At 33.1% G+C, this 10,366-nt stretch overlaps 2 protein-coding genes across 2 annotated transcripts; one reads left to right on the top strand and one right to left on the bottom strand.

Moving 5' to 3' along the window:
- The first annotated feature begins 220 nt into the window (after positions 1-220).
- On the top strand, positions 221-2,978 carry LOC115708711 (uncharacterized). The gene is made up of 5 exons (XM_030636705.2): positions 221-557; positions 1,195-1,292; positions 1,576-1,683; positions 1,791-1,892; positions 2,675-2,978. Exons 1-5 carry the CDS (start codon positions 335-337, stop codon positions 2,843-2,845), a joined length of 702 nt encoding a protein of 233 aa, XP_030492565.2. The 5' UTR covers positions 221-334; the 3' UTR covers positions 2,846-2,978.
- Positions 2,979-5,194: 2,216 nt separating this feature from the next.
- On the bottom strand, positions 5,195-7,334 carry LOC115711635 (transcription factor RAX2). The gene is made up of 3 exons (XM_030640011.2): positions 6,951-7,334; positions 6,626-6,755; positions 5,195-6,364 (listed from the first exon to the last, which is right to left on the bottom strand). The coding sequence occupies exons 1-3, from the start codon at positions 7,084-7,086 to the stop codon at positions 5,647-5,649; spliced, it is 984 nt and encodes a 327-aa protein (XP_030495871.2). The 5' UTR covers positions 7,087-7,334; the 3' UTR covers positions 5,195-5,646.
- Between the last annotated feature and the right edge of the window lie 3,032 nt (positions 7,335-10,366).

Raw genomic sequence — 10,366 nt, 5'->3', positions numbered from 1 at the left:
GTGAAAACTTAACACAGTATACAGCAGTATGAACTTATAAAAAAATACAGTAAAAAAGTAAAAAAATACCGTATAGCAGTATTTTTGTAAAAAATTAGTATACCATGTAAATTTCTCTAAATTTTTTGAATTAAAAAGAAAAAAGAAAAAAACGAATTCTCAATCCGACCGTTGGATCAGATTACAAATATAGTTCCATAAATAAAAATAAATTTGCAAAAATCCACGTGGTCATCCTCCTCCACATATGGCTTCTGACTCTTCTAATTTTCGATTCCCTTTCACTCCGGCTCCGTTCGTTCTCTCTCTCTCTCTCTCTTCGTAATCTTCTTCAATGGCGGAAGCTTCGGTAGTGTCTTGGGTTCAAAAACCGATCTCTCTCTTCTCGAAAGAGTTTTCTCCGTCTTTCTTCTCCTCTTCTCCTCCCCGTTCCTCGTTTCCTCGCCGGCCAACCTCTCGATTTCTCCGATCCTCTGCTAAAGCTTCCTCCTCCAATTCCGCAAACTTTTTCTCCGATGAGTCTTCCGGCTTGTTCCCTTGGTCCGATGGCGACTCCGGTAACTCCTCTTTTACATGGTTTTTTTTTTCTTCCCTTTCAGCAAGTTCTTACATTTTTATTTTAATAACAGCATGTTCTTAATCGATCTGCGTAATTATTGTTTGGATCACAAATTGGTATCAAAGAAGTGTTTGTAGTTTGATCGAAATTGGGTAGTTATACCGTAATTGGAGAGGAGATTATTGTAACGGTATTGTATCAAATAAATATTTATATTTTAATATTAACTAAATTCATTATTGCTTATTGGACGTTTATATATGACAACTGAGAAGCTCTTGATTTGTCATACATAAACAAACTCATGACTTTGTGTCCAATTAAATTTAAGGTCAATTGCATTGAAGGGTATCATCATCTTCTGTTAAATATCTTTCAATTGAAAATGCCGTCTTGAATTGTTTTTTATTATGCATAAGAAGTTCAAATTTATCTATTTGTTTGTTTTTTGTTTAGTAAAAAGTAAGAGCAATTTTGAAGCATTTGTGATTCTATGGCATGAATTTGAACCAAAACTTTGTACTATGTATGATTTTTTTGTTGATTGATATATGAATGAGGACACTTTCCCTTGTGTTATTTTTGAAAATTTTGTGTTGAACAAATTGATGACATAAATTTGGATGATTTCCCAGAAATTCAATGGTTTCCTGGTGGGAAAGTCACATTTTTCACTACTGATGGGCTCATTCAGATTGGAGGCTCCATGGTCCCTAGACGCGTTCCTTCAGATGTATGCCATGTTTATCTTTCTTAGAACCTTTAATTTTGGATTCTTTGTTTTTACTTTTGGATGGGAGTTTTCTTGTCTGGCATTTGTAGTAGCATCTTGCTTTGCGTATTCAAATGTTTTTGGTATTTATACGAACAATAGTTCTTTGGACTAGATTAGAGGACATAATGGCATGGGAGATTTGATCCATTATGCCTAATTCTTTTACTTCTTCTTCGTGTTGGTGGTTATTACTGTTTTGTTTATTGACATCTTATATTAATTCCAAGTGTACTTTTGACAGAAAAGATCAAAGACTGCACAAAGACTTCAACGCTTCCAAGAGAGTGATTACATGGATCCAAAACAAGAACTTTGTTTAGGCGCACTCTTTGATATTGCCGCAACAAACGTCAGCAACCTTCATCCTATTACATTATTCAACTTTTTAATATGTTAAGCATTCTGTTTATGATATTATGTACGATGATTGCTCAAATAGTTAAATATTCAATTTAGGGACTTGATTCGGGTAGAAGACTCTGCATCTTTGGATTTTGCCGTTCCATAGAGATGCTGAGTGATGTTGTGGAAGACACTGTTTTGGAGCATGGTGGGGAGGTATGTTTAGTTCATATTCCAAATATACTTTTTTTTAAAAGTAAAGAATGGTGGAGATGGTTTTTTTAGGAAAGTATTCTTTCTCAACCACGCTTAACATCAACATCTTATTCCACAATGCAAGGATTAGAGAACAAACCTTCTACTAAAATTTACTTTCAATTTGTCGAATTTCCCAACCTTCAAATGACATTATTTTGGGGTTGTAAATTTCATGCAGTCACGAAACAATTTCTCTTATTCGTTCTATACTTTTGGGCTATGTTTGGAAGTTGGATTTTGGCGTGGAAAGAAAAATTTAGGAAAAAAAAAATGTGGGGAATAAAAAAAAAAATCAATTTTCCATGTTTAGTATGGAAAAGTTTGTTGAATCAATTTTTTTTAATACAATTTTTCTTTCCATCCTAAACATTAGAATTTTTTTATTATTATTTTCTATGTTTTTCCTCTACATTCCTTACCTTTTTCTTCTCCTACCAAAATCCAACTTCTAACATAGGGTTATTGTTGTAGCCATAGAAAATACCTTTCTCACTTTGTTTCAGGTTCAATATGTACAGGTGAATGAAAACAGCCTTTGATGGCCTATACAAACATGGTTTTGGCATTTCAGATCTGGAAAGATTAATCTAATTTCCTTTAATAAACATTCTAAAAAGAAGAGCTTAAATAGTTAAAGCTGAAATCCACCTAACTTTATGTACACACAATTAACAAAAACAACACACATCTTTGTATCATCAGGTTAAGATCTTAAAATCTTTCCCTTTTCAAATTTTCAGGTTGTTTCTGCAGAGAAAGCTATCAAGGGCGGTTTGCATGAGAAGCTAACAATGACTGTTGCAGTGCCATTGCTTTGGGGGGTTCCTCCTGCTTCTGAAACACTTCACCTTGCGGTTCAGAGTGGAGGAGGGATTGTAGACAAGGTTTATTGGCAATGGGATTTCTTGTAAATGAATTATATTATATGTATCATATTATGGCTAACCATTATTTGTGAATGTTGTACATAACTATCACTTTCTTCTGTACAAACTCTAATTCATATTCTCCCATGTATAAAATAAAACCCAATTGTTGTATTTATGTATCACTGAGCCATTTCAGAAAATTGAAATCGCAGACTCCATTTGCCACCTGTATGGCTTGGAACTACTGAAGTTCTTTACTCACTGATTTTGATGTATTACTTGGATTAAAGGGAGTGAAATCAGAAAGCAACTACTCTTAGTGGTAATTTTTTTTAATTGTTAATTTACTACAAATCCAGGAAGAGACAAAAACTAAAAAATAAAAGTAAAAGGTAAAAGAGGAAGCTCTGCAAGTTCTGTGCAAATGGAAGTGTTTATTACTATTACAAGCTTTACTCAAATGTCAAGGTTTTTGAAGCTGATAAATCAGCCATCTTAAGGGAAAATCTTCATATTCTAATTCTAATTGTAATTTTAGTTTCTCGTTTTCTTTTACGAGTGAGATTTCTTTTAAGTTGTTGGAAAAAAGGCAGGCCGATGTCGATGCATATATAATATGTTTTGTTCTGAAAATAATGTAATAAAACAGGGGAAGTGGGATTTGATGTAAGCCAGCCTTTTATATCTAATAGTATATGCCTTTTTAAGAATTCGAACACATAATATTATATTAGATTATTAATGATACAATAAAAAGAAAGATCTTACTTTAATTAATGCTCCACACACTCTGATAGAGATTCATATCTAACTCTACCCCAAACCAGGAAACCAGCCATAGATTTAAATATGAGGAGTTTGAATTTGAGACATGTAACCTAGCCAAATTATACAAAAGACTACTTTTTTTTTGAAAAATTCTTTCAAGACTATTAGGCTAGACTTTCCAGCTAGAGAAAGAACCTTCCTATTACATAAAAGGTCTGTCCAGCTAAACCACACTTGAACAGTAAAACAAAACAAAATTAAATTTGCTTTTTAGTTTTTGTGCAATTTCCATTTTTGGTCTTAAGTGTTCTTAGCTTGTTGTGAGTGACAGTAACCATTTCTTTCCATGGTGATGATGAAGGGTTCAGAGAATAGAGCTACCCCAGTAAGAACTTGATAGTATCATTTATTTATATTATTGGGAAAAGTAAATTAAAGCACTGTTAATTTCTTGGTTAATGGCCCCACAAGAAAACCACAGTAGATGAATGAATATTAATTAAAGTTAGAGACTTGATCAAAACCAAATTGTCTAAAGAGATAATAAAAGTCTGAAACTATGATGTCCCATTTAAGCAAACACCCCAAATTTGATTTTATCATGAACAGTTCATCTCTGTTTACATACTAATTAATTAATCAATTTTACTTTGTGTAGAAATTATGAGCCAAAAGAGATGTTCTTGGAAATTTCAAGGGCCAGTAGGAACTACCTTTTTGACATTTTTATCATTGCACTAGAAAAGACATTCTAGAAAAACTTTCCTCTTAGTTGATAATAACTTTAAAAGACAATTGTACTTTATTTTTAATATGAACTATAAAATGCCTTTAGCTGGCAAAGCTCAAATAGTCTTCTCTACTTGGAGAAGAAAACAAAAATGGTGAAGAGGTCAATGCATTTATTTTTAAACATTGTTTAATGTTAATGCTTTTCCTCATTAAAATAAATAAATAAATAAAGGAAATTACTTTTTATCTCTTCTTGTTTTTTTTTTTTTTTTTGCTTAAATTAATGACACACTCAAGGCATCATTATCCTTAGATCATGTAATTTTGGAGCCCTATGGTATGGACTGCTTCCCTATGAGGATTCTCCATCACACTCATTATAAATGCCTTCAATCTTGCTTTTTATAATATCAATTTCCCAAGTTGGGATTTGTTTATAAATTTACTCCTTTTCTTATAATCAAGTACTCTGTCCCTCCTCCCTCCATACCGCACAAGTCTTAATCAAAATTTTGTCAATTATTGAGACTTGGCTCACATGTTACTATACTCATGAACCAAACAATAAAAAAATATTACTTAACGATAACATGCAGCCTAATTTTTATTGAAGATTTCTTTGTTCATAGTTTTTCAAATACATGTCATTATCAGGCTTTAATGTATTCAATTGCCATGTTTTGTTTTCTTCTACTCCAAATTTGATTCTTTATGAGACTTTTTAGATCATATACAATATGAAATATGCAACTTGTTTAATAAGGTTAAGATAAGGATTAAAAAAACTAATCTACTAACAAGCATATTAGAAAAATCTAAGGCATTCACATTAAGGCTTGAGGATTGAATAGATCCCTTTTGAAATAAACAAAAAAAAAAAAGAAGGTTGTAATAGTAATAGAAGAAAATATTACTAATTGGAGAAAAAAATAACACATTGATAATTGTGCATATACTTGGTTTTAAATTCCAAGCCATAGTTCTTATAAAATGTAAAATGATCTAAAATAGAAAAAGATGATGAGATATATTCTGACTATCATGAAATTTATGTCTGAGTGAGTAAGGGGGCAGTTAACTGTACTCAAAACAACATCATTTCCCAAAAAGAAATGCAACAGAGAGGAAACATTTTACCATGTACAGTCCAAACAAAAAATTTAAAATAACAAAAGCGTTTACTCATCAGAATTATGTATATGATGTCCAAGCCTACTACCCCTACCACCTCCCCCACCCAAAAAGAAACCCAAGTCCAAGTCTAGTAGTATCTTTTAACCATACCCCTCTTCCTTTGCCACTCTTCTCCAAATCTTTTTGATTGATTTTACCCACAGTCAGCATCAGAAGTAGTACAAGACCCTTTCCTCCGCTGTCTTGCTTTCATCAAACAAAAAATTGCTGCAACTAATGGTATTATTATTATTACTACTAGTACTAATCAACTGCTTAATCTCTTCAAGACCAAAGTACTCTAATGGAGCCTGCTCTGAAGAAGAACCCCACAAACCACTTCCATTAACATTAACATTATTAATGGTGGTGTTGTTGTTGCTATCCTCATTTGACATCATCATCACTACTTCCTGGTTCTCTTGTTTTACCCCATTATTATTATTATTATAGTAAAAACTGTTGCTTCCATCTGAAGAGCTGCAACTGGCTTCACCACCACCATTACTAAACATGAGTTGCTGAAAACTTTCTCTGTTGACTTGGTAATGTGGTGGCATTTGAGTAAGGTAACTCTCTTGGTTAAGAATAGTAGTAGTTGGTGAGAATGATGATATGGGCTGTTCAAATCCAGTGAAAGACCCTGTTTGGCTAGTACAGATTAGTGATGATGGTGATGATGAAGATGAGGATGTAGATGTTGATGATGAATGTTGAAGAAGAGATGAGATAGTGGAAGGTTGATGATGATGAGGAGGCTTTCTCAGTAGTAGTCCTTGTGTTGTTGGATTAATTATGCTCATCAGCTTCTTCTTCAGCTTGGTGTTCCAGTAGTTCTTTATATCATTGTCAGTTCTGCCTGGCAACTGAGCTGCTATAATTGACCATCTGCAACAACAGTTGTTTGGTAAATATATATAGATGAGTTTAATAACTTCTTATCTTTTAAATCAATACACAATAAATATATTGATATATTCAAATATGACAAGACAAGATCATGAGGAAAATAAGTGGGATGTTCTGCAAAATTTAAACGTTTTTTTCTTATAAGAAATCATTGCAGTAGATTTTGAAAATTAAGGAGAAAAGAAAAACCCAAAAAAAAAAAAAAAATTATGTAAGTGGTGAAAGTATATGATGAAGTACCTGCTTCCAATGTTGGCAAAGAGGTTAATGATAATATTATCTTCCTCTTCAGAGAATTCTCCATGTTTAATGTTGGGTCTAAGATAGTTAAGCCATCTCAGTCTGCAACTCTTCCCACATCTTCTCAGGCCTGAAAACAATTAATACACACACACACACAAACAAAACAACAAACACTTATCAGTCTCTCTCTCTCTCTATGTATATCTATTTTCTTTAACAATACAAAACATGTCAAAACAAAAGAGATCATCATGTTAAAAGCCTGGTCATCATCAGCTATTATAAATGATTATAAATTGAAAATTCAAACATGTATACATACCAACTTTCTGTGGGAGAGCAATCCAATTGCCACCAGTTCCATACTTGTCTATGTACTCTTTAAGCTTAGCATCTTCCTCAGGTGACCATGGACCTTTCTTCACATTAGCCTTGTCACAACAAGGAGCTCTTCCCATATTTCTGTTTTTTTCTTTTTATTTTGAAGTTTAATTTTCCAAGCTAATAATAAGAAGAAGATGATGAATAAGAACTTCTTAGTAACTTTTTCTTTTTTGGTTTAATAAACAAGAGTTGGGTTTTGGAGAGTAATACAAGAGAGAGAGAGATGATATAATTCTGAAGAGCTTGTATTTATGGTGATATATAGAGAGAGAGAGAAGGCATAAGTCAAAGGACAGACTCTTAATTTCAATCATCATTTTTAAAACTTTATATTTTATTTAATTTTTTTTGATTAATAATAGAGAGAGATGAGAGAACTTTCCATCATAAACAAATCCAAACAGGACACTATTGGACCCTCTCAACTCTAAGCAAGGATTTTACTCTCTCTTTCTCTCTCTCTCTAGACACAAAAGAATCCAAAGTCTGCTCAAAAGTAATAATTATGATGAGATAATAATATACTACGTAAATATATTTCAATAATTGATTGTATATGAACTCCATTATCATCCATGCTAGAGCTTTCGACATGCCAAGTCATATACATATATAAATGTAGTGATTCAATTATACGATGACTGTATAGTCGTCTTATATATATACTATAGGTATATATATAAAATATGTTCATTTGTATACGTGACAAAAGCAATTATTAATTAATTATTCTTCACATCTAACTTTTGTTCCCCATTTGAGAGCCATGTTTTTCACACCCCCCCTCTTGAAACTCTAAGTGCTCAATATAAAATTTTGGACTAATTATAGTCATAGCAGTGTATAATAATATGCTCTATTTCTTAATATATATATATTTTTATACATAAGATATTTAATTATTTTTCTATTAAAATTAACTGTAAAATTAACACTGTCACATTACGTCTTTGCTAGGGTTTCTCGTGATCTTTAGTTTTTGAGCTAGGGCCATGGCGGGTCGAGGGAGACCAAGAAAGGGAGTGAAGAAGGATGCGAAAGGAAGTGCTAATAATGCAAAGCTCGTGAAGCAAGGAGGGCTGACATCGGAGGATCATATTCTCAAAACTAAGTCGGTAGCAGATTTAATGGGGATAACTACAATTGATTTTTCAGAATCGGGGGACTCTAAGAAGGACAATGAAAGGAGTGAAGGGGGAACCTTTATTGAGGATATGCTCGAGGAGATGTCGCCTTCAGTTGCCCCAAGATCAATTCTTGAAACACTTATACATCTAGAGAAAAGGGATGATGCGAATACTATATCATCCTGGATAGGAGTCATCAAAGCTTTAGAGGAGAGAATGTCTAGAGTTAAAATCAATGATATCCCTACCCCTATTTTGCATATACCTGAGATTGCTGGTGAAAATATAAAAGGAAAAATAGAGAATAGAATTAAGATTTCCTTTGAGGATATAGCGAATGAGGTTTCTTTAAGGAACTCTTCATTGGTGTGTTATGTTTTTAGAGCAAATCCCCCAATTCATGTCATGAAAGGCTTCTTCCATAGAATTTGGAAAGATAAAGGTATTGGCAAAGTGTCCCTGTTCACACATGGAGTTTTTGTTGTTAGATTTCACTTAGTGGTGAATAGGGATAATATAATTGTAGGAGGTTATGTGTTTTTTAACAGGAAACCCATCATTATGAAGCCTTGGAATGCTCTGGGGAAATTTCATAAGGAGAATTTGACCAAAATACCAATTGGATTTAACTCTTTAATCTTGATATGAAGAATTGGGGTGGTCCATCTATGAGGAAAACTATTGGACAAATTGGAAGTATTCTGAAACAAGATCAAGAAACGAGGAATAGCGATAGATTGGAATATGCTTGGATCATGATTGAAATCAATATAGATCAAGGTTTGTCAAATCAGATCACTTTTGAAAATGAGATAGGTGAAGTGATTTGTTTTCCTATTCATTATGATTGGAAACCAATTTTATGCAGGCGATGTCAAAGGATGGGGCATTCTCAAGATCAGTGTAAGAGAGATACTTTAAGGCCAAAATGGATTCCTAAGAAGGTAGAGACCGAACCTTGTAATGACAAGGTGCATGAGAAAACTCAAATTAATACTGGGAAAAAAGGAGCAGAATCAAGAGGTTGTTAAGATTATTTAGGCCGAGGGACAAGAGAATGTTAAAGAAGTCCATGGAGTTTGGATGAAGAAAACTAGAAAAGAAAGTTTAATAAATAAAACAGAGACGATTTTGACTATGGATAATGCATTTCAGGTCCTAAATGAGGAGGAAACACAAGTTGCACAGGTTCTTTGTGATTTGGTTCATTTTGGAAAAGGAGGAGGAGCACCTCCTAATCCTAATGGATAGAATTCTCTGTTTGATGTTTGAGGGATAAATAGTTCCTGGAAACATCATGAGGTGCTTAGGCTTATTCATGATAAGAACATAGGAATTATTCGTCTCTTGGAGACTAAGGTTAAAGCTCACAAAATGGGAGCTTGATATGTTAGTTTATTTCGAGGGTGGTGTTTCTCTTCTAATTCTTCCTATCATCCCAACGGAAGGATTGTCATTGCTTGGAACCCTATTGCTTTTGATTTGAATATTGTCTCTTGTTCTAGTCAGTGTATTCATACTAGTGTAATTCAAAGAATATCATGGTTTCATATTTCCTATCTTCCTGGTAGGCCTGCAGCTTTAGGTGGCATGATCTTTTCTTTCTTCTACTTTGTTAAGGGATTATGCAAGTAGGATGTTATTGTTGGAATATATTTTACCAAGACCTAGATTTTCAAACAAGTATGTTTTTAACATCCTAAATATGAACTTCTAAAATGATGAAAATTAAACACATAAAAGGTATGAGAAACCTTACATTAGTTGCAGCGGAATTAAATGACTCCTTCTTCTCAGATCTCTAACCCTTGTTTCTTTCTGTCGCAGAGTAAAATCAAGATCTGAGCTCGACACTCCTTCAGTTGTTTGGATTCTTCACAATCTTACACACTATTATTGAGGACTAACTTGATATGGGTGGGCATGCAATCAATCACTAAAGTTTGAATTTTAATCTTGAAGAACACTATAGATTCGAATTAGAAGAGAGAAAAGAAGAAGAAGAAGTCTTAAAGTTGTCTCAGAAGAAGAAAATTAGGTCAAGAGTCATTAGTTAGATTATGAGACCATTCTTTTTTTATACTAATTCACTTAGGGTTAGGATTGAATTATTTGGAATAAAAATAATAAAATAATAGAAAAAAGAGGACCCTAGTGGCCAACCATGAGAGGGCCCATCACTAGTTAGATTTTTGCCATTTTTTCAATAATTTATCTATTTTTCACA

This window comes from Cannabis sativa, chromosome 3 (assembly GCF_029168945.1).
Source record: "Cannabis sativa cultivar Pink pepper isolate KNU-18-1 chromosome 3, ASM2916894v1, whole genome shotgun sequence".
Taxonomy (NCBI): domain Eukaryota; kingdom Viridiplantae; phylum Streptophyta; class Magnoliopsida; order Rosales; family Cannabaceae; genus Cannabis; species Cannabis sativa.
The sequence above is the reverse complement of the archived record's forward strand: the minus strand, read 5'-3'. Positions and strand labels throughout refer to the sequence as shown.